The sequence below is a fragment of the Accipiter gentilis genome, chromosome Z (assembly GCF_929443795.1).
Source record: "Accipiter gentilis chromosome Z, bAccGen1.1, whole genome shotgun sequence".
NCBI lineage: Eukaryota > Metazoa > Chordata > Aves > Accipitriformes > Accipitridae > Astur > Astur gentilis.
The window spans coordinates 77,848,771-77,876,443 of record NC_064919.1 but is presented as its reverse complement, the minus strand read 5'-3'; the positions used below and the strand labels follow the sequence as shown (position 1 = coordinate 77,876,443).

Below are 27,673 nucleotides of genomic sequence, written 5' to 3'. Positions count from 1 at the left end.
GGTAAAAGACTGCTGGAGTATCTTCCCTCAAGCACCATAATTGCAGGAGGAAAAACAACCAAAACCAAAACAACCTCCCTCCCACCCCACAAAAAAAAAAAAAAAGAAAACAAAAAAAACCACCCCAAAATGTAAGACTTCTACCACTTTTTGCTTGCTTAGGGTCAGATTTTTGGGGTGGCTGTGGAGATCGTATTTGGAGAGGGCCACCCCACAATGGCTTGCTCAATGCTGCTGAATAAAGGTGTTACAGGATGTGCAAATTAAGCAAAGCATGTACATCAGCAGAAAGCAGAGCCTGGCCCCAAGATGGGGAGTACCGGGCATTGCTGAAGAGCACAATAAAGAGGAAGGCCATCACAAGGGGCTGCAGTTCTGCTGCAAAGCCTCAGAAAATATTTCAGGGCTTGTTTTTCTCCCAGCTGTGTGTTGCAGCTGGGACGTGGGCCAAGCACATCCAGCAAGGGCTGCTGGGCAGCTGGGGAAGCTGAAGCACAAATTCATTGACTTTTGCCTTGGACAACCTCTGATGGTCAGGTCTGCTGCCATGGCCAGTGCCACCAGCCTCTGGCTGCACAGTCAGTCTCACAGACAGCCTCTTCCCTGACCACTTCTGTGCCTGTGCCACCTCCGGACGCCTTCAAAGTCATTCCCATTCCCAGCATGTGTTGGCAACACAATCTGCCACAACACTTGGGCTCCAGGACCCCAGGGCTCTGGTCAGCTTGTTCCTGAGCCCAGCCTCTCTCAGCACAGTCTTGAGCACCCAGCCGCTTCTGCCAAAACCTTGGCTTTCCTGCCCATGGCATGCATTGCCAGGTAGTTAAGATCACCAGTGCACATCAGAAGTCCTTTTTATCACAATCCTTATCAGGCAGTAACAAGGTGAGGGTTGTCCTGATGTAGTCTCTGCTTGACTTTACTGTGTGAGTATGGAAGCTACGTCTTCCCGCAAAACCCCAGTCAAGAACCAGCACAGCTCACAAGTCCTTCTGGGACAGCTGAGATCTGTTCTGGGAGAGGAGGCAACCCAGCTGTTGTGTCTAGTAGCTGCTCCTGCCAGAAAGGCTGAAAACTGCGGTTGTCAGAGAAGAGATCAGAGAACACCAGGATTGCAAAGGGGCGTGAAGCTGCCCCGGTGCACACAGGAGAACGAAAGCGGCGCTGACACTGGTAGAAGTTCTGTCTCCAATGAGGAAGCCTCTTGCACCATATATGATTTCTCTGCGTGGCTGTTTCCTTTCTGTGCCTGCACCTCTTGCAATCAGACAGCTGTGCTGTGAGGCAGCCGGGGGGCTGAGACCTTAGTCCTCCCCTGGGAGCATAAGCAAACATGGCCCTGCTTTGGACATTTGTCCTGCTCCTCACACCTCTGCTGGCAGCACAGAATCAGGAAGAACCGGACCCCAGCACCTCTGGAGAACCCCAGGAAACAGGTAAGAAGTGCTCTCTCCTCTCCCCACAAGAGAAGGTTTCACTGCTTTCCTGCTGCAAGGTTGGTGCATGTCTTTACCACGTTCAGGATGCAGTAGCTGTATCAGAGAGAATTGGAGCTGATGTTCACACCAGGGCCCAAAACACCTGGGCATCAGCTTGGTTTTGGTGGCGTGAAGCTCTGTTTGGGGATGGAGGACAGCAATCGTTAGTGTGCTGGGAAAGCCTCTGCAGGGGCCATAAAGTTCCTCCGCAGAGTGGGAAGTGTCCCTGGGAGCACAAGATGGCCATCTCTCTTTGCAGAATGTGCAGATGCCACGTCCTCACCACAGTGGAGATGGGTGCTAGTGCCCAGCAAAGACCTGGGGAGCCATGAGCTGAGCCCCTGTGTGTCCAGGAGACCCTCGGGGTGGGAGTTATGATGTGCTGGGATTGCTTTTTAATGGGCTTCCTTTGTGCTGCAAGTCCAGGACACCCCCAGGGCTCTTCTGGGCTCTTTCTACACAGGCTGCACGCATCCAGCCCAGCAGAGTCAGTTGGTGGGTATCTGTAGGCTCACATGTTATCTAACCTCCCGGGAGACTGCACTGTCCCGGGTTTGAGCTGTGGTCCGGGGGCTGTCACCTCGCGTTGCTCTGCATCTGTCTGAATTGGAGTATTTCTCTAAACCAATCTTGCCGGAGCTAGGTGATAAAACTCATTAAACTAGCATCTGATCATTTTGTCCCAGTCCACTGTGGGGATGTGTCTGGGCTGATGTAGGCTAGAGAAACCTGATAGTCTAAGTACCCTGGCTATGATAGAGGCCAGGGAATGGGACCAGGATCTTTAGTTGCTGATGTGAAGTGAGAGCAGGGTCTATACGGTGTGCTAGGGGCCATAGGAGCCCGTTCCCAGGGGAAATGTGTCCCTGTGGTTACAGGGAACATGAGCACAGCACTCTGTCACTCAAAAACCAAGGGCTAAACCTGCAACAGAGGATATCTTCCTGCCCAGAGTGGCTTCTCCTTGCCCAGATCCCCCACTGAAGCTGTCCTCCCAGGCCAGCATGTGCAACCATGCCCAAGCATTGTGTGGCTCTCCAGCTTGTTTGCACCGTGCACACTAGGGCCAGGACCTGGCCATCCCATGTGTGGTGGGACGTAGTGGGGACCCAGTGGCTAGCAGACTCTTGGTGCACTCTGCACATCTCAGTCACCCAGCCACCCCTGGAGGAGTCTGTCTGTGGCAGAGATGGAATTGCTGAGCTTGCACCTTGGTGTTTGTAAAAAGAGGAACCAAGACAAAAACATTTGGCAGCCGCACCCAGCAGTGCGGGCAGCCCTGCCTGCATCCTTAGCAGGTGGCCTCATCCCATCCCAGGATCTGTGCTGAGGTCCCCACCTGATGGATCGGGGGCCTTCTCTAGCTGAGGGACAGGACAAGGGGGATGGCCAGGGTGTGGCAGGAGGGTCCCTCCCATCCCCATTAGGGTGTAATGGGCTCCTGTGGGGCAGACAGTGGCAGTGGGGCAGGGTAGAGCTGTTGGGCAGAGATGGGGGACATAGGGACAGGACATGACCCAAGGGTCCCCCTTCCCAGGCATCCCTGAGCATCTCCCATGACCCTGGCAGATGTAGGGTGCAATCAGGGAGAGGGAACAGCCCAGTGGCGACAGTGGACAAGCTCCTCCCATTGCACATTGCTGTCCCCTTCCAGGCACCCACAAAGCCCCCCCCAATGCTGGGAGGACCAGAGTAGCGGGCAGTGTGGGCTGTCCTTGTTCAGCAGGGCTCCTGCATGCCCAAATGACTTCAGCCAGCTTGTCGTCCCCCCCGCCTCACCCTGTCCCCCACCCCCAGCATTGAGCACTGGCAGCACCGGTTCCTGCAAAGCCACAGGCATGGCAGTAATTTTGGGGAAGGGCCGTGGGCCACAGGGCCTGGTGCTCGCTGAGGAAATGAGGCCAGATGGCAGAGCCGCATCCCAGCTCTGGGCAGGAGGTGAAGGCACACGGGGTGCTGCTGGGAGCCCGCGGAAGAGCAGAGCAGCTGCAGGCAGAGGATGTGGTCAATGCGTGTGGTACAAATGTGAGCCAGCGCAGCACTGCTGCTCTGCTCACCCCATCATGGGGGCACCGTGCACTGAGCAGGGTGCATTGTCCCATTGTCTTATTGTCACCTTATTGTCTTGCTGTGCCGTTCTTACAGGGTTTTTTCTCCCCCCTGAGATGCCACATCTGTACAAAAGCCTCATCCCCTTATGGTCCCAGTGCACCTGGGAGGCAGACAGAGAAATTTTTATGGGATGTTTTCCCTGCAGAGGCAGGGTCTGTGACCCAGGTTTGACCCTGGCCCCTTTCTCATCAGCCTTGCTTGACATTACGCAGTGATTTAGTAGCAGCTGACAAGAAGCCCTAGCTAGGGGCATAGCTGCAAAGCCCAGTGGGTGGGAGGGTGCTAGGTAAAATAAGGCCACACTCAATCTGAAAAGTTCTGTGTCAGTGGGACTCAAATTTCAAACAGTGCCTAGAGTAAATCCTGGGGGGAACACAAACAGTAAGAGATGCTGCAGAGGAGCGCCTTGGGCCTTGACACCCCTGGGGCTGTAAACTTACTTTCCACCATGCTTCCACTTCCCATTACCAGAGTACGGATTCTGGAAACAAGTATTTCACCTCCTGTTCTTAAAACCCTGTCGGATGGCCTTTTGCGTGGCAGAGACGTACAGATTAAAGTGCCATCATTTCCCTGCTCTTCCCACGGTGCCTTGTTCAGTGACCTGCTTTGCCACCTCCTTTCCCTGGCACTGCTCCCAAGCAGAGCAGCCCTGAGGTCTCTCTGCCCCTTTGCCACCCTCACACTGCCCATTGCTTTTAAAGACCCACTTGGTGTCTTTGGCTGCTAGCAATAGGTAGAGAGATGCTTTAAGACACGTGCATGTCTTTTCCATAGCTTGCGATACCACTTTCCACTGGTGGAAACAGTGGTTGCTTTTCTTAGCTCCTCTCAGCAAGCAGACGGCATCAAACGCAGCGAGACTCCAGCACGCTCTGCTGTCACCTCTGTTAGCTGCTGAGCTGCCAAGGGAAAAGGGTTGAACTTTGCCTGCTGCTCCTTAGATTTCACCTTGTCTTTTATTCTTTGTGTATGGGATATTATAATGTAAGAAAGTACATCTTTTGCTGGTAAGCAAGGGGCTGAACCCAGGAGCCTGACCTGAATTACCAGCACAGCTATTTCTCCTTTCTCCTGATCCTCCCTGACATCTGCTTCTGGGGCACACTGGGGCTTTGTTTTGCCTGCCAGACTCATAACTCCTTTGCAGAAGGAACAGGCAGTCCAGATATTTCTGTAAAATGCTTTCTATATTCATGGGTATTGAACCATATTAACAAGTAGGGTATTCATTTAATAGCATCAACTGAAAAAAAAAGGTAACAGTTAATCTCTGACTACATGAGGCAAATAGACTAACCTTTTGTTACCACTCCTGCCTAGGCATTCAGCATCCTCCATTTTGCAGTGAGCACACATTGCACATGATAAGAGATGCCTGTTTGGTCACATCTACACCATATTTTCCATGCTGAAATTTCACTTGTCTCAGCCTCTTTCCTATAGTTGGGGGCGGAGGGCCTGTGGGTGGCTGCAGGGTGAAAAACAGTATTTGATGACTGTTTCTTTACTCTCCCGGATGCTGTTAGTCCCTACAAGGCTAGAAGCTGAGTGTTTCTTTCTTCTTTCTCTCTGAGTACCCTCCCTTCTCCAGCAGTGCCCCATCCCCCTGCACACAGGCATGTGCATCTGTCTCCTTTGCACAAGTGGTGAGCTCCAACCTGGTGGAGATCCAACACCCTCTGACGCACGTATGCCACACAGCTTCCCGTGGCCACCACTGAAGCACAGAAACAGCCACCCTGGGTTAGAGCAAAGGTTAGAGCTCCAAGGAGCTCTTTTCCCATGGCAAATGTTACGGAGTGATTGGGGAAGGAGTGTAAGAACGAGGACGAGGACAGCAGTGTCCCCCATAGCCTGTGCATCTCGACTGCACCCAGCAGTCACAGATTCGTTTCTCCCAGTGAGACTCAAATCATAATCACATGCCTGCTACGCTTGGGCTTATTGGAGAAGTGAGGTTGAATTGGATTGTATTCAGCGATGTTCTTGAGACAAAAACAGATGGCAGTGTCTTCTCTTCCCTCTTCTGTGGGGAAGCAGAGACTTCTAGGCTTTACCTTCAAGCACTCATCAGAAAAGCCACCAGGAAGGGCTCTGAGCAGCTGCAGATGCCTGAATGCAGATGGTGTCAGTGCTGTGGCACCCTGCATGTCTTCAGCTCCTCTACAGCAGCAGGGGTGCAGGTAGGAGGCAAGCCCCAAACCTGGAGGGGATGTGACAGCATGGGTGCTGCTAGCAGGATGCTCTGTGTACAGGAGGTAAATAGGCTTTGGCAGCCTCCCAGGCTGTTTCACTGGTGTACACTACCCCTTTGGAAGGCAAGCAAGCTAATTTTTTCATACCCGTCCCTCTGTCAGACAGTGTTAATTCCCAGGCTAATTTCTGAGACTGGTGCATTCCCCTAGGGCAGCACTCTCCAGGCTCTGGCTCCTCCGAGGATGGGGATGAGCTGTGGGCTCTGCCTGCCTTTTCTGAGCTCTCCCATCCAGCCCTCAGATTCTGCCTGGCACGGTCCATGCCTGGCCTGGGTCTGGGTGCTGTTATCAACCCCTACCTACCCCGTGCTCGGCAGGGCCACATCTGGCAGCCCAAAGTGCATAGGGGAGCCTGTGGGAAGAAAAAAAGTGGGCCAAATGACCACTCCCACAGGTCAGAGGGCTTGGAAAGGAAGGGACAAGTTGCAGAGGACTGGCATCCCGATGGTGCTTGCAAGTGGCTCTGCAGCCACAGCCAGGTACAAGGAGGGAGCAAGAGGGTTTGCCTGCAGGACTGCTCACCAGTGTAGTCCTTGTGCCCGAAAGGCAGATGTGGCCACTGACACACTGCTGGCACACATGCAGTCTTTGCAGAAGCATGTTTCAGCCGTCTGGCCTTGCCTGATGCTACAATGGAAACCACGCCGGATCATAGCAGCTCCCCACCACCCCCTCCTAGCAGACACTGACAGGAGGACTGGGGAAGACCTGGAGCAAAAATGCACCACTGCCAGCCCCTTTTCACCTGAAAAAAATGAAAAAGGGCAAAGATGCTGAGATGTCTGGCAAAGCATTAGGGCTGATAAATCCCCAAGTTTAAGAGAAGTGATTCACTGGAGTCCTGATGAAGATGGCCAGCCTAGTCAGAAATGTGTGGCTGTTGTGACAGCTCAGTCCAAGGGATCCCTTCACACCTGCTTCCAGCCCGGGATCCTTACACAGAACCTATTTACTTGTACTTTAGTGAACCACCCATGACTAAGGGAAAGGCTGAATCAATCATAAGTGCCTGTCAGTAATAATTAGTATAATGCTGAATACACGTCATTTCAGCATGCAGAAGCTTCACCTTTTAGTTAAAAAAAATCATGAACTTCAAACAAAGACTAATTCTCCATTGTACTACAGTAAGTCTGCACTGTATTATACTTCTAAAGCAGCAACCATGAGATGCGACCTTTTTAAAAGTTGTGTTACCCCTGGCCTCCATAAGAAAGCACCATACAAGGCCAAAAACCTCTACGGAGTTCATTCATGGTGCAAATGCTTTGCTACAAAAAGGGCACTAGAGGTTTTGGTGTGAGGTTCATGGAGAGCTGGCAGCAAGGCAGAGATCTGACGTACAGCTGCAAGCACCCCTGCCAGCAAAGCATTGGTGTTTGTAGGAAGGCGCTGTCCCAGATATCTCTTGAAATCTGCACCTGTGTCAGCAGGTTGCACACGAAGGAGACTTTCCTTTTTCTTCCTTGTTTCCTGCCCAGCAGGTTGCCATGTCCTGTGCTACCATTGGGTTTTGTGTCACTGCAGGGACTGTAACAGCTACCAGGAGGTATGGAAGCACTTACAAAAGGAAAAGCAACAAGCCCCTTTGCACTGAAGGTCAGGACTGGGGCAGTCTGGGAGAGGCCAGCCATGCCCATGAACACTCGTATCTCCCTCGGCTCTTAGGGCTGTCTCCACTGGACAGGTTTCATTCCCTCAAACTTCTTCGTGCTTGAGGTCACGCCCCACAAACCTCTTTTCAAGCAAGGGTTGTTCATGTTTCTGCTGTAACTCTAAGCTAGAAGGATGCCGCATCGATGAATGAACTTTTTACAGGCATGATTTTGGGCCCTGAAATGCAAAATGAAGCACTGGAAATGCCTTCATGAGTAGCTCTCACCTGCCTGAAATAATTGCTGCTCAATTTGCCAGTCTGGAGGGATTTTACTCCATTTATTTGGCAGGGCCTTTGTTCAGGCTGAGATGATACAGCTGTTGTGGTCTGTTGGCCTGCTGCACAAGAAGTGCAGAGTAATCATGGTTTCATGGTGAGTCCTAATGCCATTTGGGTGTGTTGGGAAGCAGTGCCTGTGCCTGCCTGGCTGCGTCCCAGTAACTTGGACAATGTTTACAGCTGAATTTGTTGTATGAAGAGATCTCACAGAGTGGTACTTTTCTTATTGCATGAAAATTGATATCTGATCAGAGAGTAGAGACCCAAATTAGTGCCATGCAGAGAGACAGCAGCACTCCTGTCTAGAAACTAATGGAAAATGAATATGAAGATTTACTTCCATCAATTGCCCAATCTACATGTTGCAAAATGCAACTAAACATGCAGCTGGTTAAGCACCTACCTGCAGTCCCTGTCGAGTCCTTTCTGCCAACCCAGGTATGGGGGTGTTGTCCCTCCTGGGTGAGCATGGGAGGAATATGGGACAGGAGGTACCCAGTCCTAGGATCCAGCAGGTATTTTGGGCAAGAGATGGGGAGGAGAAAATAACCTGCAAAGCAAAAGCAAATTGGCAACTTGAGTGGACTTTTTGCTGCAAATAATCATGCATATGGGTGTGAGCAGGTAGTGCCCAGCAGGATGACAGGAATGCAGGTGAGTGGTGCCAGCGGAAACTCACTGGGTCTGGTGCACTCCCACAGCCCCTGTCTCTGGGGAAGAGAGTGCAGGAGAGAGCAGCATCCACTGGGCTGCTGGATCCTGCTGGCTGGGATCCCTCCGCAGCATGTGAGTGGGCAGCAGGGCCTGCAGGTAACCCTCCTGCACTGCACCTGAGGGTGCAAGGAGGGTTAATGTACCTGGGGTCTGGGGCCTCATCTGGGAGGTGCTCATCTCTGCCAGCCCTCTGAAGTGAGGGGGACCAGCACCCCTCTGGACAGGGCCTCCTCACCCCCGAGGATGCTGCCGGAGCCCAGTGATGCTCAGGGCTCTCGCTCCTGTCCGTCGCACACAGGGAGACGTAAAGCTCCCTCTGACTGGGAGCCCAAGCTGCAGTTTCCCCCAAACCAGAGCAGCCATGCCTTGAACAATTTGGGGCAGCTGAGCTGTGCTGGGGAGTATGTGCCATCGGTCCCCCAGCTCAGATGCATCTCCAGTGGGACCCAGAACTCGTGGAACGGGACTGCCACCTGCAAGGGTAAGCACAGCCCCGCATCACCCTGACCCTGGGGTCCTGAGCTGGTGGCAGACCCTCCGTGACATGGTCGTGCTTCAGCCCTACCTGGGTGACAGTCCCGGATCAGGAGACCTGGACGCCTTGGCTTTCCCCCTGTCCTGGCAGTGCCGGGGCACTTTTTGTCTCGGCGCCTTGCTGCTGTAAGCCCTGTGCCTTCAAACAGTGCCTGGGCATATGGCCGAGGTGGTGGGAGTGGAAGGACCTCTGTGTGAAGGCTAGGGAGGAGCCCAGTCCCTGGTCAGCCTTACCCAAATGGAGCCTGAGTGGGAAAGCCTACACCTCTGTAGGGATGGATGGGACTGCTCTTGGGGTGGCCTGCTGCCACCCTTAACTCTGCTCTAGGCTGCAAGAGAGGGATTTGCAGTCGAAAGTGGCAACCAAAGGAGCTGGACGGTGTCAAACTCAGGGCAGTAGACCCCACAGCAGGCACCTTCCCATCCTGCTTACACCCGCTCCTTCTCCTCTGTGCAGAGAGATGCCAGCAGCCCCAGTGGGACTCGAGGCTCCACTTTACCCCAGAGCAGAGGTTTTACAGGTTCAATGAAGAGGTGACACTGAGCTGCTTTGTGGAGGACCCTCCTCCCCTTGCTGTGATCAGATGTGCAAATGGGATGTCTCCAGGTTGGAAGGATGCCTGGGAGGTGAAGGACATTCAGGGAACATGGCATGTGGTGGCAGAGAGCCTGACCTGCACCACAGGTAAGTGGGAGAGCAGTAGGTCTCCCCTGCTACATGCACTTCTCCCCAAGGAGGGACCCAGGGCATCCTGCCGTATCTGTGAGACACCTTGGCCACAGCTCAGAGATGGGCCCCAGCTGGGAGCCGTCTCCAAGGTGGGGAGGGACAGAAGCCTTCAGTGTGGGGCCGGTTTTCTCACTGTCCCTGCGTCTCCTCCCAGTCTATTCCTGAGTTGCAGGTCGGAGGAGGCCAGATCCTGCCCCTCAATTCACCTCTCTCCCAGTGTCCTATATCACCACTTTGCCCAGGCACAAGCTCCTTTCCTGCACCTGGGGGCCCTTGGGTTTCCTCGTGGTGTTGAACGCTGACACCACAGTCAGTCATGGCAAAGCCTCGGTCCCCCTCCTGCCTGAGCATCCCTTGTCCCCGAGAAGGACTCTCACACTTTCTGCCTGACAGGAACATGCCCAAAACCCCAGTGGGATGAAAGACTTTGGTTTCCATCAAACAAAAAAAATTACCGACTGAATGAAGAACTGACACTGACCTGCCCTGGAGATCTCAAGCCATCCTTCCCCAAGGTCAAGTGTGCAAGGGAATTTCTGCAAGTGAGTTCTGGGGAACCAGTCTATGGAGATGCCTGGTGGGGCAGGAACAGCACAGGTGCCTGGACGCACATTGTGAAGGCTGTAGAGTGCATTGGTAAGTGAGGCGGCTGCAGCTCTCCCATGCCCCCTCTCTATCTTCACCCTCCATAGCCAGTCATGACGTTGTCCAGCTGAGCTGCAGGCACGCCACAGTCCCTCCTTGGTGCTGTGTTGCCCCTGCAAACTGTTGAAGAGGACAGCCCAGCCAGGGGACGAGAGACAAGGTAGTGCCAGCCAGGCAAGCCAGCAGCTCCTGCAGTCTTTCCTGAGCACGCCAAGCGTGGGGTCCTGCAGATGGGTGCCAGGGCCTGGGGCCGGATCCGGGGCCGGCACCGAGGTGCCCACGGAGGTGCCCTGCTCCTTGCTGCGCCTGCAGGTGCCACCGTGGAGTGCACAGCTCTGCTTGTCCCCCTCTGCCCGTGTAGGTGAGGGACCCTGGGGACATCTGCAGCCCCAGGGGTTGGAGTGGAGGCGACGGAAGGGAGTCCTGAGTGCCCGGGGCTGGGTTAGCCCCTGGCATCGGGACTGGAGGCTGTGGGGGGTGCACCAGGGGGAAGAGCAATGCCCTCCCTCAGGTGATGGGCATGCGGGGCTGCCCTGGGCAGGGACAGACCTGTGCAAGTGTGGGGCTGGCCGTGCACGGGCAGCCTGGTGCTCAGGGGAGGCGGGCAGGGAGAGACGATGTGGGAACCTCCCTGCATGAGGCTGTGGGAGATGGCTATGAGTGTCCACGGACACGGGATGGATGGGAGAGGTTGATGGATGAGTGATCATTCACACTTTGGGTACACAAGGAGAGCCCGCTCCAAACACACATTGCCTACAGGTAACGTTCTGGCAGATGGACATGTCACCATCCCTCTGGATGCATTTGGCTGGATGGATTACAGGGGACTTCTCTCCCACCACCCACCTCTGACCCAGCCTGTCACCTCCCACTCCAACTAACACCCACTTTCACCTCTGCCAGAAACTTGCCAGAGGCCATCGTGGGACCAAAGACTACAGCTGGCACCAGACCAGGAGAATTACAAGAAGAACGAGGAAGTGAGGCTGAGCTGTCCCAAGGGTTTCCAGCCATCCTTCACCGAAATCAAATGTTCAGGCAAAGTTCAGCCCATCAGTTATGGGAATCCTGTATACAGTGACCCATGGCTGGGAAGGGACATCACGGACGATTGGATCCACATTCAGTCCAGTGTGGAGTGCATTGGTAAGAAAGGCATCAGGGTCTCTCCTGGCTGCCTGCTCTACTCCAAACTGAATGATTGCTGAAATCCCACCACCCACCCCAACTAACCCCCACTTTCACCTCTGCCAGAAACTTGCCAGAGGCCGTTGTGGGACCGAAGACTCCAGCTGGCACCAGACCAGGAGAATTACAAAAAGGATGAGGAAGTGAGGCTGAGCTGTCCCAAGGGTTTCCAGCCATCCTTCACCGAAATCAAATGTTCAGGCAAAGTTCAGCCCATCAGTTATGGGAATCCTGTATACAGTGACCCATGGCTGGGAAGGGACATCACGGGTGATTGGATCCGCATTCAGTCCAGTGTGGAGTGCATTGGTAAGAAAGGCATCAGGATCTCTCCTGGCTGCCTGCTCTACTCCAAACTGAATGATTGCTGAAATCCCACCACCCTCCCCTGACCCAGCCTCTTACCCCCCACCCCAACTAACCCCCACTTTCACCTCTGCCAGAAACTTGCCAGAGGCCGTTGTGGGACCGAAGACTCCAGCTGGCACCAGACCAGGAGAATTACAAGAAGAACGAGGAAGTGAGGCTGAGCTGTCCTGAGGGTTTCCAGCCATCCTTCACCGAAATCAAATGTTCAGGCAAAGTTCAGCCCATCAGTTATGGGAATCCTGTATACAGAAAAGTTTGGCGTGGAAGGGACATCAGACGTGGCTGGATCCCCATACGGTCCAGGGTGGAGTGCATTAGTAAGGGAAGCATCAGGAGCTCTCCTGGCTGCCTGCTCTACTCCAAACTGAATGATTGCTGAAATCCCACCACCCACCCCTGACCCATCCTCTTACCCCCCACCCCAACTAACCCCCACTTTCACCTCTGCCAGAAACTTGCCAGAGGCCGTCGTGGGACCGAAGACTCCAGCTGGCACCAGACCAGGAGAATTACAAGAAGAACGAGGAAGTGAGGCTGAGCTGTCCCGAGGGTTTCCAGCCATCCTTCACCGAAATCAAATGTTCAGGCAAAGTTCAGCCCATCAGTTATGGGAATCCTGTATACAGTGACCCGTGGCTTGGAAGGGACATCACGGGTGATTGGATCCGCATTCGGTCCAGTGTGCAGTGCATCGGTAAGGGAGGCATCAGGCACAGGATGGTCCTTTGCAGGGTCAGGATGCTGGCAATGTGTCTGGGTGAGAGTCAGCATGGGAAGGTCATGGTTTTCCCTTGGGGCCCGTGCTGTGATGTTTGATAACTGTGGAAGCAGCTCCTGTAAGGCCAGGATGAAATGTGTCCCATTGTGCTCTCCCATGGCACCGAAGGATGATTGCAGCCACACGCCTCAGAGGGTGTGAGAGCAGAAGGACCACTTTCTTGCTCCTTGTGAGCTGTGATGTAGCCCAGCTGGGGGGGACACTGTCCTGCGCTTCCCTCTATTCCAGCCTGCCACGTCCTGATGTTTGAATGAACGGGGGCAGTTGTCTCGCTGGTAGAATTATCCCAGAAGGTCACATCCAGCTTCCAAGAGTACCACGACCCCAAACTCCTCCTGCTCCCCTACCAGAGAGCTGGAGTGACCAGTTTCAGCCTCTCGCTTTGCCTCCCACCCGGCTGGTGGGGAGCAGGGCTGTCGGACTGCAGCACCCTTGCAAGGCTGGGAGGGGAAGGGAAGGGGGTGACCCTCTTGCAATGTTTCCTTCACAGATGTCCTCCAGGTTGTCCCTGGGACCTTGGAGGTTTCCAGCACCAGCATCAAACTGAACTGGACCTGCAGGCTCCCTGATGCCTGCCAGCAGGTTCGGGCCAGGTGCCGGCTGGAAGAGCATTCCTCCCTCTCCTGTGAGGCTGAGGAGGTGAAGGGAGAGGAGACGCTCCATGGCCAGGAGGGAACATTTACCTGCCCCCCTCTGCAGCCCTTCACTGACTACAATATCACCATCTCACTGCTGCCCAGCACGATCCTTTTCACACGGCTTCTCAGAACAAAGGAAACGGGTATGTTTACATGAAATGTAAAGGTGCCTTTTGCCCGGCAGCTCAGCCGGAGCATCCACTCCCTGCAGTGGTGGTCCTGGGATCAGGGCTGATGGGATCCTGTGGGGCGCTGGGGAAGGGGATGTGCAGGGCCCTGGAGCAGAGCACGTCCCCTCCTCGCTCTCTCCCCCTCCTCACTACACCACTGCTGCTCCTGCTGCTGCTGAAGCACATGCGGCCTTTGTGGGGGATAAACCCTGCTTGGGGGTCCCTTGGCGGGCTGTCCCCTGGTCCAGAAGCTGCCTGCACCCTGCTCTGGGCTCAGGCCCTCCTCGCCGTGCCCGTGCGTGACCCCGTCCTCCTGTGGTTCCAGTGCCGGACAAACCGGAGAAGCTGCGGCTGGATCCCAGCACAGGGTCCCTCAGGTGGAAGGCGCTGCCCTCCTGCAAGGGGGAGATCATCGGATACCAGGTACCAGGGGACCGCAGGCTGCCCGTGGTCTCCCTCGCCTCGCCAGGCCCCCCTCTGCCTGGAGCTCTGTGCAGGCAGCCTGGGGGAGAGCGGGGAAGGGAAAGCTGTGATGGCCCCCAGTTCCCAGCCAGTCCAGCTGAGTGTCTGGCCGTGATGAGCATGAACGTTTTCTCGCTCACCCTCAACATTCCTCGTGCTGTGGAGTTGCCCGGAGCGGTGGTGGGTGCTCCCCGGCCTCTGGGCGTCCTCCCCGCGTCCGCTCAGCCTGGGGTTGGGCAGACTGGGGCTCGGTGTGCAGCACTTGTTGACATGTCTGCTGGGGTGGCCTCCCAGGATTTCCTCTGCCTCTTGCGTGCTTGTTTCTGGTTCCTGCCACAGAGAAGTCTGTAGTCTGAGTCATCCTCTGAAAACCCCTCTTCTTTCGGGAGAGTTGCACCGTTCCTCTGAGTTTTCCTTAATGCGTGGCTCAAAGGGCCTCGTCTGTCTCTGGGTTCGGGGCTCTTCCCAGAGTGCAGCCCTGCTTTCTAGCACTGAGGCGGGGTGAGACCCTTACCAGTGTGCCCTGTGCCCTCTCTGAGGACAGACCTCTCCGTGGGGTGACAGGGACCCCGACATGCCGGTTTGTCGCGCCCCTCTCAGCTCTTTCCTGGAGCAAGGGGCAAAGAGGGGCCCTGACGGCATTGCTTGCGGGTCTGTCCCAGCTGCTTACCTGCCCCCAGACACCTCTGTTTGCGAAAAGAATCCTTCTCTTCTGCCTTCAGTCAGCTCCTTATTTGCATATTCCCAAGATGCCATTTCCGTAAAGACCCCGAGAGCAGTGAGGATGGCCCGGGGTCTCGTGGCCAATGCAGGTGATGCACGTGGGGAGCCTCCATCACTCTGGCCTCCCCTTTTCAGGCAGACAAAGCCTTCAGAGCCCAGCCTTGCGCGGGAGGGGAGAGCAGCTGAGGGCTCCTCTCGTGGGGGGTGTCACCACAGTGCCTGCGGTGTTGCAATACCGTAGCGGTGGCCTGGCCTCGGCCTCCTTACGCGCATATACGCCTCTCCAAAGAGCCAGGCTCCCTCTTGCCCTCAGCTCTTCGCAGAGGCTTGGTCCTCTGCTCACAGGGGCAGCTGCTCCGACGCCTTGAGCCTTGGCTCCAGATTCCCCCTCTCCTCCTCTCGCCTGCCTCGAGGTCCACGCGCGGGGCCAAGGTTGCCCCCCGGGAGCCTTCCCCAGCAGGAGCGGGCGCAGGGAAGGGTTGGCTCGCAGGGGGGCTTCGCTCCGTCTCGGCGTGCCGCGGGCAGGTTCCCGGAGGGCAGGCGGGAGCTGCCACCCTCCAGCTCCGTCCCCCGTCCCCAGCTGAACGTGACGGCCAGGAGCGCGCAGGACGGCAGCTTTCTGGAGATGGAGCGGCTGCGGCTGAGCGGCTCCGTCACTGAGCACCCGCTGCCTGAGCACAGCCCCGGCAGCAGCTACGTGGTGGCGGTGCGGGGACTCACGGCAGCCGGAGCCGGGGCTGCGTCGCTGTGGGAGTTTCAGACCGACGGCTCGGGTAAGGCTCGCCGTGCCCCGGTCCCTCCGCCGAGGGCGGCCCGGCCGCGGCGTGCGCCCCGGCTGAGGCAGCTCTCCGGCCCCGGCCCTGCGGGCTCCCGGCCGGCGCCGAGGAGCCTGAGCACGGAGGAGCTGTGCCCCGCAGCCGGCGCTGCCTGCGGCCGCCCCCGCTCCCCGCACGGCCCCCGCAGGGCTGCCCCTGACGCTTCTCCCCCGGGTCTTCCCCGCCAGACGCCCCGCGCCCTCTCGACACCAGCTGCCGCGGCGTGCGGGACATCTCCCCGTCCCAAGGGACGGCCGTGCTTGCCCTCCACCCCGTCGCCCGTGCCCCTGCGGCGGCCAGGTGAGCGCGGCCTGCGGGCGGCCCCGAGGCGGGTTTCCCCACCGCAGCCGCCTCCGTCCCGCTCTCGCCGGCCCCGGCCCGTCTCCCCCGGCCCTCTCACCGCCCTGCCCCGCAGGGAGCACCAGCTCGTCGTGGTCGCGACGCGCAACGGCACGGCGGTGGAAGGCGCCTGCTCGGGGGACCCGCAGCCCTTCAACGCCAGCCAGCTGCCCAGCCCCTACGTGGCCGCCGTGCTCAACCTCAGCACCCCCGTGGACTTCGTGCTGGGCGATGGGACCCACGGGCAGGGCTACCACAACGCTGCCCTCCGGCCGGGCTGGGACTACACAGCCCTCCTGCGCCTCGTCCGCCGCTCGCAGCAGGTACCCGTCACGGGGGGGTCCTGCTCTCCGGGGACGCCGAGCCCCTCGGCAGGGTCTGGGCCGGCCGCCGGCGGCGAGGAGCGGTGCCGCACGGGCTCCGCTCCCGGCCGCTGCGCCGAGAGCCCGGGCGCCTCGGCAGGACGGTGTCCCCGGGGTCCTCGGCCGCAGCCGGAGCCTGCGGTGGCCGTGGGTGGGAGGCCTTTGCCCCCAGTGCAGGCGGCGGGGCAGGAGTGGCCTGAGCTCTCCCTCCCGCCTCTTCCAACAGGCAGACAGGTTCACCTGCGTCTGTTACAGCTTCTCTCTTGGTAAGTGGGCTCCTCGCTCCCTGGACCCGAGCCTCTCTCCCCCATCTTCCCCTTTCCCAGCCCGGCCGCTTCCCACGGAGAGGAGCTGGCTGAGCACGGGAGCCGTGGGGTCTTGTTGCCCTACTTTCATCTTCATGGCGGTTCTCTGGATATGGATCCTATGTATGGTATGTGGGCTTTGGGCAACCTCAGGCCGCTTGGGCAGTTGTGACAGCAATGACAGCTGGACACTGTGCAACATCTCTGCCATCATCGCACAGTGCATCTTAATCCTATTGTTCCCCTGGTGCATGTGCAACCCCAGAAATGCAAACACCTCACCAGGCTCTTATCATGCCTGGGACAACCAGGGATATAGGGCCCACGCTGGAGGGTATCACACCAAGCGAGCACCTACTCTTTCTGCACCAGCTAGCTATTCTCCAATGCAAATCTTGTGGTGGGAGATGGGGGAAGCTCCTTTTCACCCCATGCTCCTATGAGATCTCCCGATGCCTGGTTCAGGCTGCATGGGAGTCTGAGTCTGGGCTGTGCTGGTTGCAGTGCAGGAGCCGGTGCCTCTGCTGAACAGGATGCCCGTGGTTATGGCAGTAGCGCTGGTCATTGCATTCCTGGCACTGGGGATTTTGCTGCTCTTCATGCTCTTCAGGTCAGTATGTGCCTCACCTCTCCTGCTCTCTGTGAGGCATCCAGCACCTTGCACAGCCAGGGGGTGTCCAAGGGGACCCTGAGATAAAGCAAGGTGGGAGGCAGGGCTGTTACATGAGCAACAGCCTCTCCTCTGTCTTTCTCTTCTGCTGGTCTAAGGGCCTGACTTGCTGTTTTGCAGGCGAAAGTACGACAGTTCAAAAACCTCGGAGAACAGCAGCACTATCCCCCTGCGAAGATGTAGAGGAGGTGCAGTATGAGCAGAGGCTCTGCATGCCTTATCTGGACAGGCTGTCTGTTAAAAGCATAGGCAGGGTGCTTACAGGTTCTGTAAGTTCCTTACAGGCTCTGTAAGGTCCTTACAGGAACAAGGGGATCAGAACTGGCTGGCATGGGGAAAGGGACACCTCCCAGGAGAAAGGGACATGCACGGGAAGGGACAATCTAGGGTTTGGTGGGGTCCTGACCACCACAGTGCCAGCTCAATCCCAGCTGCAGAGCTCCAGGGCCAGCCATCAAGTGCATACCAATCTCCTGGCCTTGTGGTCTCCATAGGTGTGTGCAAGCTGAACACACAGATCCCGGTGGAGGAACTGCTGGAGGCTCTGAAGAGGTTTAAGAGGGAAGAAATAGAGGCTGAGCAGACAGAAGATGAATCAGTCGACAGGCATGGTGCTGGACGTCTGAGAGAGTATCAGGTCTGGTTTACCTTTGCTTTCCCACCTGGCTGCACTGTCCACCCAGCCCTCACCCTTTCTTTGGGTGTGTGATGCAGTTGGCCTTGGCCAGTCCCAGAACACATGCCAATGCAGAGTGGGCTTGTCTTCTTCCTCTGCAGCAACTGTCCTCCACTTTGTTGCATCCCTGTGATGCCGGGAAGGAGCTATGTAATCAGAGCAAGAACCGCTACAAGAGCATCATCCCATGTAAGCAGAGCTCTCTAGGGTCTGGCACAGGCACTTGGAGGTGGTTGGGCTGTACAGTGTGCTGGGCTGGTGTAGGTGCCCCTCCAGCTCTTCAGCAATGCTGAGCTCCTTGTCTTACCTTCTGTGGCCACTGAAACCCAGAGGGATTTTTCCAAAATCATCATGCTGGCCCCACTGTTCAATATCCAGTTGGAGAATCCTTGTTCTGCCCCTCAAATCTCCCTGCAAGCTTAATCATTCATCATTGTATTCCTGTTCCTCCTGTTAGTCATCGCTGAGGACTGCTGTGTCCCATCCAGAGGTGGCTATTTGTGGGAAAGCAGAGGGAGTGACCCAATTTCTATGAAAACTTAAAGCTCCTCTGGGGCCCACATGGTGTGAACATTTGGCCACTGCATTAGCAGTCTTCCCCAAAAACACATTGCATTTCCTGCTGTGCCATGTCACCATTCATCTCACCGCCTGTTCTTTACCTTTGAACATGTCCTGAGGCCTGCAGTGCTGCTGAGGAGGGAGTGGATGATCCTGGACGTTCTTAAATTACCTCCCCCTGCTTAAACAGTCACTTCGTTGCTACCCCAAAGAGACAGTCCACCAAATCCCACCTCCCTTCTCTTTCAGACGACCACTGCCGTGTGGTGCTACAGCCCTCTGACATGGGGAATGGCTACATCAATGCCAGCTACGTGGATGTAGGTAGCGAGGAATTCCTGCCCTGGGCAAGGTAGAGGTGCCTGGGCAGAGTAGGAGAGGTGCCTGGGAACACTGGGTGAGGACAGTCCTGCTCACACAGATGGCCCCGAGTTCTGGCATTTGCTGCCCCTCAAGGGCTGGCAGACCTTGGGATGTCACTTTCCTTGTGCCCTCTCTGAGCTGCCCGGAGTACTCTGGGTTTGTGTGCCGTTCTCACCTCTAACAAAAGGGGACCTGTGTGAGGGGGCAGGAGCCGAGGAACAGCCCCTATGTACCCACTCTCCCTGCTGGACAGGAGTGGGTGCTGTGGGACACACTGTTTGAGGGCTCTGGTGCGTGTGGGGATGGGTCCTGTATTTCATTTTCTGTTAAACATTTAACCCACATGATTGGAGCTGTTTGAACCTCTCCCCCACAGAGCTACCAGAGTCCACGCTTCTTCATTGCAGCTCAAGGTAGGTGCTCCCAGCCCTTATGCTCAGGAGATGCTAGTCGCTGCCCTGAGCACTTTGGGGAGTGGGGAAATGGGACAGCAGCTTAGGAGCTGTTAATGGCTCAGTCCAAAGCCCTGTGTCTCCTGGGCCTCAGTCTCGGACAGTGGTTACATCTGATGCAGGGTGTGGAAGGCCTCAGTGGCCGTTTGGCAGTGGCCAGCTGGAGCTGGTCCCTGCACTGCCCAGGCTGAGGACGTGATCCTTACACCCACAAGCCTGGTTTTTTCCCTTTGGCAGCTGGCACGACAGGGACAAACCTGCAAAAGCCTGACACATCTGCACTCAGTGCACTTGGAGACAGGCTCCTTCCAACAGTACAAAGTGGGGATAGGTTAGTCTGCTCTGTGCAGTATGCGGTGAGGAGGTCTCAGGCTCCTTGCAAAGCTGCAGAAATGCTTTTCAGGAAATAGGAGCAGCTCACAGTCTTCTTGAGGGTCTGGATGGGGAAGCCACTGACATGTCCTGGGTCACCTGCCCTCCCTCTTCCTTGTCCCAATTTCTAACACAGGTGATGAAGCCAAGGTGCCCAGCACGCCCTGCTAGGCGCTGCTGTGCCCAGGCTGTGCAGTGTTAGTCCCCAGGTGGAGGGAAGCTCAGGGATGCTCGTAGCCTGGGAACATCTGAGTTGTGCCTGGGAGCAGCTATACAGCCATGGCTCAGACACTGGTACAGGGCTCTCCTCTTCCTCCCCAAGGCCCCTTGCCTGGGACCATGGTGGATTTCTGGCAGATGGTCTGGCAGGAGAAGACCTCAATCATTGTGATGCTGACGGGCTTAGTGGAACAGAACAAGGTATAGAAACCATCTCAACCTGTGCTCGGCTTGGGCCTCCCCAGAGCCCAGGCTTCCTTGGCTGCTTTGCTTTGGTTTTCTCCCAGTGCAGCTTTCAATGAGGGCAGAGAGCAGCTCCACATTACTGCTGGCTTGCAACACTCCCCTCATGAGTTTGCTAGTGCTTAGAGGTGTCGTTGCTGTTGACAGACCAAGTGCGAGCAGTATTGGCCAGAGCAGGAGCAAGTCTACGGGGACTTCACCGTGACACTTAGCAATACCAGGACCACCACAGGCCTTGTCACACGCATCTTCTGCCTGCAGAAGGTAAGCCTGGCTTGTAGCTGAGATGGGGATGCAGGATGCTTTTGGGTTTCAGCAGCTCATGAGAGCTGTCAGCCAAGAGACGCTGTGGGGAGCCCTGTCTGCTCTCCACCACTAGCAGGTCAGCATAGCTGTCACTGGATGCCATGCTAGGGCATCGGCCCCAGGTTTCTGTGCCAGGCAAAGGCAATTGATCAGCTCCACTGGTCACCCCAGCTGGGTCTGGACTGAAGACACATATGGGCAGATTGTGCATCCTTGAGGGCTTGGATGAGGTGATCAAAAAAGGTATAAAAGCAGTTAAAGGGTATAAAATGGCATCTCTGTACATCCAGGATGATGGCACAAGTGCCTGCCTGTCAGCTGAGCCAATCTGCAGAAGGTCCACATTGAAGCTCCATGGTCACTTACAGCTGCTAAACCTGAACAGATAGTTTATGGTTTAAGATAACTTACATAATGATGTTTCTCAAGATGGGTACTTCTGCTGAAGTTAAACCTCACATAAAAAGCAGAAACTGAAGGAGCTGCAAGGAGGGGAAAACAGGTACAATATAAAGAAATTGCAGTTATGCATATTCTTGTCTTCTGTCTTGCCCAGAGCAAAGTGTAGCTGAAAGGTAAAGGTCCAACAGCACCTGCTGGTGGGACATAGCAGTTCATTCGTTCAGGCCAAGTGAATGTGATGTTTACGGAAAAATACATCTTGGGCTGGTAACAAAAGTGACTACATTCACGTCAGTGCAGTAGCAGCCTTAGGAAATACCTTATTTGGGGAAGCCAGGGCTTTTCAATGACTATGGAAACACTCTAAACTGTGATTTTATTTTTTTTTCCCTGTGGGGCACAAGCTGCATTCACTGCCGTGAGTTGACTCTTCACAGCACAGGGAAGCAGAGAACAAAGTTAGTTGTGTGGCTGTGTGCTGGGTTGCTGTCCGATGAGCTATAGCGGAGCAGTCATTGTGGTGGGGCTGCTGGGGGAACACTGTGTTGTGGTGTCCCCCTGGAGTGGTTTTCTCCACTGCTCACTACTTGTTGGCATGCAATTACTTCACACAAGTTTCCAGGTTGGTTCCTGCTCCCTGCTTGCAGCCATGTCTCCTTCTTTGCAGGCAGGCTGTGCTCTCCCAAGAGTGGTGGAGCAGTTTCACTACATGCTGTGGCCAGACCATGGGGTCCCCAGAAACCCTGCCCAGCTCCTGGCCTTAGTGGATGTGGTGAACAAGAGGGGGCTGGAAGTGCCTACTGGACCCGTGCTGGTGCACTGCAGGTACTGGGCTGGGAGTGCTTGGGTGCTGGGGCAAGGCTGGCTGGGGCAGCACTGACCACCAATTTTCTGTGTCCTCAGCGCAGGGATTGGGCGCACAGGTACCTTCATTGCCTTGGACTTCCTCCTGAAAATGGGGAAGGCTGAGGGGAAGGTGGATGTGTTTCACTGTGTGCAGAGGCTGCGGGAGCAGCGGGTCAGCATGGTGCAGACCAAGGTGAGGAGAGTTACCTGCTCCCTGCCCACTGTCAGGCTGCAGATCTGCTTCCCACCCTTCCCAGGGATGTGGCATGCAAAGCCACGCTGGCCTTGCTGTTCATGGTCTAGCCACAGGGACTGGAGCTGCCAGGTGATGGAGACTGCAGGATCTTGTTTTCAATGCTATGTCCAAACCTAGTTTGGGATCCATGTTACCCTGAGACCTTCTGAGGTGCCAGGAGCATTCATAGGCACCAGTCATCCTGGTATAGAAAGGCTGTCCTGTAGGCAAGGAGCATGAATGAGAGTCCACATTTCCTTCAGGCTTTCAGGGTGTCTGCCCCCATGGCATCTTTTGGGCAGCAGTCTCCTGGCCAAGGAACCACATCCCCATGGTCTGCTCAGTGCTGGGACCCTTTGGAGGAAACTAGGTGGGGCAGGACCATCCAGCTGCTTGTAGGACGACTAACTAGTTCACTGGTTTTCTGGGTTTCCTTCCCCAGAGCAGGGTTCTGGTATGAAATGGAGCATTAAACCACAGGAAGATGGTCTTGTCTGGGTTTTTGCAGTTGCTAGCTGTTTCTCAGAGCAGGGCTGCCTGCACTGAGAGGTGTCTGGCCTCAGGACCCCACAGAAGGCAGGTGAAGGATGGACCTGGCTTATTCCTGGCACAGGTCGATGCCAGCAAGCTGGTGGTCTGGAGACCGAGGGCTCCTCATGGAGCAGCTCCAGACTGTGCAGCTGACCCATGTCCTCATGCAGGAGCAGTACACCTTCCTGTATGAGGTGCTGCTTGAAGGCTTGCTCTGCGGCAGCACCGGGGTCCCAGTGGAGAACATCACCAGCTATGTCCACCACCTTCGAGAAGCTGAGACCTCAAGGCACAACAATGTCCTTGAGAAAGAGTTCAAGGTACCATCAGGCTATGGTGCACTGGGTCTGGTGCTGCAGGGGGCTGGTCTGTGGTGCCTCCCCCCTACTGCTCCCCTCCCCAGGAGAAGCATTTCTCTGGGGTGGCTGAAGAAGGGGAGGAGCTGACAGGCAGGACTTGCTTGGCTGAATCATCCCTACAGGCCCTGCAGAAGTTTTCTGAGTTGTTCCAGCTCCTGCCATGCAGAGAAGCAGAGAAACCCAGCAACCAGCCCAAGAACCGCAAGCCAGGGATCCTGCCAGGTACCACTGGCAGGGCTGGGCAACCCCTTGCTCTGTGACCCAGCACCTGAGAGCCTCAAGGGGGGGACGATGCTGCCCTGCTGCTTCCCTCTCCAGCACCAAGCCACTGGCAGGTTCCGCCCAGGGTCCAACTGTCATTTTTCTAGTTGGTAATAAATATAGATTAGATTGGTCCCTCCATGGGAGCAAGACCCCATCCCTGCTTCCTTCTGGGCTTGCTGGAGGAACACGTTCATGGGGTACACCTGGGATAAACATGTCCCTGGGTCTAATCTTTCCCAGTGGAGGACACCAGATGAGGCATCAGGGAGCAATGAGGAGGGTGGACCTGCTGTGCCTCTGCCTCTGCCCATGGGGTTTTGGACATCCCATGTCAGGCAGCCCTGAGCTGTCCTGGCCACAGGGCTGGCGGTGCCTGTTCATCCAAGCCTCTCCAGCCCACGCTGCAGGGAGCCTCGCTGACCCCACTGCTTGCAAAGAACGCCCCATGCCACTGTGTGGGGACAGGATGGCTCATCATTTCTCTCTCTGCCCCTTGCCTCCACAGCGGATTCCTGCCGGCCCATCCTGATGTCCTCACTGAATGCAGACGGCTCGCCCGGTTACATCAACGCAGTGTTTGCCAGCGTAAGGCTCCAGCCCCAGCGGAGCACTGGTGGGACCTGCTGAGAGCAGCAGAGACCCCTCCGGGCACCAATGCTCAAGGCAGGGGTAGGCCATGCCACCCTGGTTTGGTGTCCCTGAGGTGTCCCAGCCGTGGGTCTTCTTCACAGTGACTACTTCGGCTGGGGCCCTGCTGCCAGGAGATGGCCCCCGTGATCAGCCTAAGCCCTGCCTGCACAGGCAGCTCAGCAGGCTGCCGCACGGCTGCCAGCTTTTGCGTGCTGGGAGCAAAGCCCAGGTGTGATGAGCTGAGGGGGTCTCTGAGCTGGGACCCAGCCCGGGATCTCCTCGGGCTCTGCAGAGCCCTGGCTGTAAGGGAGGCAGGGAGCAGTTCCTGCTGTTGGAGGGGCTCTCAGGGGGTGGATTGTGTGACCTTCTCCTCCCCCACACCCCGGTGTGTTTTGCAGACGTACACCCAAGAGGACAGACTCATCGTCACCCAGCTGCCTTTCCTCACCACGCTGGTGGATTTCTGGGCTCTGGTCTGGGATTACACCTGCACATCGGTGGTTGTGCTGAACCAGCTCCAGGAGCTGGACAAGGTCAGCAGCCCATACGCAGCCCTCTCCTCTCCCAGCTCCCCATGAGGCTGGGCAATATGCTTTCTGCCTTTGCCCCCTCACGGCTCTTCTCACAAGAGCCCTGCTTGCTGCAGGAGCCCACCGCAAGCTTGTGGGCTCCACCTGGGCGAGCCCCGAGGACAGTCCCAGTACCATGGCACTACAACAGTGGTGTGTTCCCAGTCTCACAGCAAGGGATCATCCCTCAGGTTTTTCTTACCCCTGCCCAGGTGTCCTCTCTGTAGGAGTGTTATCCTTCTGGCTGCAGCACCACGGGTTGGTCCCCAGCAAATGGCAGGCAGAGCACCCACGTGCACACTGTGCAAGGCTTACGGGCGAGGGGCTGGTGTGAGCGTACCCATGCAAGGTGCTGAGCTCTGCCACACATGGAGGCTGGGGTTGTGTGTGATCACACGCGTGTCTCACCCCCAGACATACGTGGAGTTCTGGCCCACCCAGGGCGAAGCTGCCTACGGCCGTTTCCATGTCCACCTGGTCTCAGAGGAGCCCGGAGTTAGCTTCACAGCCTGGACATTTGCCCTCACCAACAGGCAGCAGGTGGGCTCTTTGCACAGAGATGGCAAAGTCCTTTGAGAACAACCTTTGCAAGAGCTGGAAGGACTGGCCAGGCTCCAGTGTCAGCAGGCTTTGATTTGGGGTCCAAGTCACAGCTAGGGGTGGTGGTCAGAGGGATCTGATGGGGTCCTGGACGGGCAGTGGCCACAGCAGGGCCCTTTGCCTTGAGAAAGAGGTTAGTCCCAAGAGGGTGAGACTGCAGGCAGAGGTACATTTGTGTACCTTCCTAACTTGGAAGACAGGAGCTGTGGATAGAGTTTGTGCATCTTGGTGGTGGTTCGTGGATGGGGACAGCTATCACAGGTAGCTGGGTGCCGGACTGGCATCAGTCTGAGCTGCACCTAGTGCTCAGTGCTTATCTTGTGCTCTGTCCCTCTGCCGATCTCAAAGCACTCAATGGAGAAGGTTAAAGTCTGGGACTGGGCCATCCCACTGTGGAGCTGCTCCCTTGATACAGTGTGCATGGCTGAGCCAGGACTGACACATGCTGTCCCTCCCTTCCCTCCAGGAAGCCAGTGGGTTTCTTCTCTGTCCAACTCACTGTCTTTCTTCCCCACTAGCCCAAGAAGTCTGCACTGGAAGTCCGGTTCTGGCAACTGAAGGACTGGCCCATGAAGCAGCGTCTTCCCCCGCAACCTGCCACCATCATTAGCCTGTTAGGGAAGGTGGAAACACACCATCGGCAGAGCCAAGATGGACATATCCTCGTGACCTGCTGGTGAGTGATGTCTCTTGGAGGAGCAGCCTGTGGCACAGAGCTGGCTCAGCTCGGGCTGCCTCAGTGAGCTTGGGTCACAAATCCATCTTGGGTGGGTGTATGGACATGAATTCAGCTGTGTTCAGGGAGGAGGGCTTCCCTGTGGAGGCTGACTGGATGCAGCATCTGTGGACAAGGTCCATACATAGCCTGTATGTCTAGTGGGACACTTCTGAGGCTCACCCCTGCCAGGTGATCCCAGAGCAAGTGACTCTCCCTTTGCTCTCCTCCACAGGGATGGTGCCAGCCGGAGTGGGATCTTCTGTGCTGCTACTTTCCTGTGTGAGCAGATCCAAAGCGAGGGGCTGGTGGATGTATCCCAGGCTGTGAGGATGCTGAAGAGGCGGCGGAGACAGCTGATTAAAGATGTGGTAGGTCAGGATGGCAAGACCAGAGCAAGAGCCATAGCCTGGACTGTCCCAGCAGCTGCCCTAGCACCTCTGTGCTCAGATCATCCTGGGGCCAGCAGGAATAGATGAGACCTCTGAAAACCCTGGTTTTTGCTGCTGGCACATACTCACTCACTCAGGGCAGGTTCTGCAGAACCAGATGGGCACTGAAGCACCCTTTGGGTGCATTGCCCCTTTCTGGTCCACCTGGCCTGCTCAGCAAGGGACTGTACTGATGGGTGCTCAGCTGCCTGTCCTGCACCCACATCACCACCTAGTCTGGGTGCTAGAGGCAATCATAGGGTGAGCACCCTTGATGGGAGTAAGTGGCAGGTGCTTCATGCCATGGATGCTGGCTCTTCTCCCAAGACCAGCTGCCTCCAGCATTGGGGTAGACGAGCTGTCAGCTACTGGAGCACATGCCTGTGATTCCTCAGTGGGGCAAGGTGGGCCTCAACTGTGAGGTGGAGAGTGGGCTCTACCTGCACCTGGCTTGCTCAGGAAGCTGTTGGCAACCGAGGCTGGCCTGCTACTGCAGGTGTTGGTGTACCAGGTTCTCACATGCATCCTTCTGTCCACAGGAGCAGTATGGTCTCTGCTACAAACTAGCCCTCAGTTACTTGAATTCATTTGAAACCTATGGGAATTTCAAGTAGAGGCATGGCCACCGCCCATCTCTGGCCATGACTTCGACTCTCTTGACAGCCCTCCATCAGTAACAGTGGAAACCAGAGGAGATGAGAGGGGTGTGCACAGCCCCAAGATGCTTTACTCCCCTGAACAGTCACCCCAAGGGTCCTCTGTGGCTGGAGACCACAAGCTGGACTGTCTCCAAATTGTGGTCAGGCTTTGAAGCAGGAACCTGACCCTTTGCCCAGAGTTTGCACAGGAACTTACATGGAATCACAGCCTGAGTATGCAGACCAGAGCAGAGGCACCAGGACTTGATCTGTCTGTGCCAGGGATGAAGATAATCAGCTGTCCCATCCAGGCTCCCTTGTGCCTTCAGGCAGCCCCAGGGAAAGTGGGATAGCTCCACCAACACCCAAACTGTGTTTTGCCAGGGGACCATCAAACCGCTGTAAGATCCATGGGGCTCAGGAGCACAAGCTATCTGTCCTACTTTAGCATGAAGTCCAAGGCCAACAAGAGCCAAGGGAGGGACAACCCACAGTCCTGTAGGGCTAGCCTGGTCCTTTCCACCCCACACAATCCCTTCTGGGAGCTCCATCTTTCTGATGCTGATCCAGGTGCCACAGCCCTTCCAGGTCCAGAGACACTCCATCCCTAGCCTGCCTGGCTGCACCATGGCAATCCCAGGTTGTAGCAGCTCAACTTAAATATCCTGGATGTGGTTCTGGCAAGGGCTGCTGCACCACGGAGGCTGGTTCTGCCTTCGCTGCTCAAGGGCAAAGGGCCTCAGAGCCAGGACTGACCCCATGGCTCTGTTCTGTGTGTCACCAATAAAGACTCTGTGCTCGCCGTGGTGGTGGTGACCTCTGATCTTCACTTTTCTTCCAGGTTTGACCTGGCACAGGGGCTGCAAAGGAGCTGAGAGCACACAGGTCCCTCAGCTCTGGCCACAGCATAGGTACAGAACACACTCCTGCCCAAGATGTACATTGAGCGACAGCACCCTTCAATGATTCTCACCATGCACCCCATCCAAATTCACGAGAGCTGCCCAGCACAGCCCTAGAAGTCGGAAAGGC

The 27,673-nt window shown here is 56.3% G+C and overlaps 1 protein-coding gene across 10 annotated transcripts; it reads left to right on the top strand.

Annotated features, from left to right (window-relative positions):
- Positions 1 to 1,225: 1,225 nt before the first annotated feature.
- On the top strand, positions 1,226 to 27,436 carry LOC126036016 (receptor-type tyrosine-protein phosphatase F-like). Of its 10 annotated transcripts, XM_049795237.1 has the most exons (31): positions 1,230 to 1,436; positions 9,490 to 9,717; positions 10,156 to 10,398; positions 11,314 to 11,556; positions 11,665 to 11,907; positions 12,042 to 12,284; positions 12,419 to 12,661; positions 13,236 to 13,526; positions 13,879 to 13,976; positions 15,319 to 15,511; positions 15,742 to 15,853; positions 15,969 to 16,215; positions 16,481 to 16,520; positions 17,064 to 17,169; positions 17,350 to 17,417; positions 17,724 to 17,866; positions 18,007 to 18,094; positions 18,716 to 18,786; positions 19,206 to 19,242; positions 19,976 to 20,073; positions 20,263 to 20,379; positions 21,491 to 21,648; positions 21,727 to 21,862; positions 22,606 to 22,755; positions 22,917 to 23,016; positions 23,564 to 23,643; positions 24,087 to 24,221; positions 24,672 to 24,797; positions 25,376 to 25,533; positions 25,808 to 25,943; positions 26,543 to 27,436. In XM_049795237.1, exons 1-31 carry the CDS (start codon positions 1,334 to 1,336, stop codon positions 26,615 to 26,617), a joined length of 4,509 nt encoding a protein of 1,502 aa, XP_049651194.1. In that variant the 5' UTR covers positions 1,230 to 1,333; the 3' UTR covers positions 26,618 to 27,436. The 10 variants fall into 10 exon arrangements, with proteins under 10 accessions (XP_049651195.1, XP_049651193.1, XP_049651200.1 ...); XM_049795236.1 differs by lacking the exon at positions 26,543 to 27,436 and having other exon boundaries at positions 1,228 to 1,436; positions 25,808 to 26,533; XM_049795238.1 differs by lacking the exons at positions 24,672 to 24,797; positions 26,543 to 27,436 and having other exon boundaries at positions 1,226 to 1,436; positions 25,808 to 26,533.
- Positions 27,437 to 27,673: the final 237 nt, after the last annotated feature.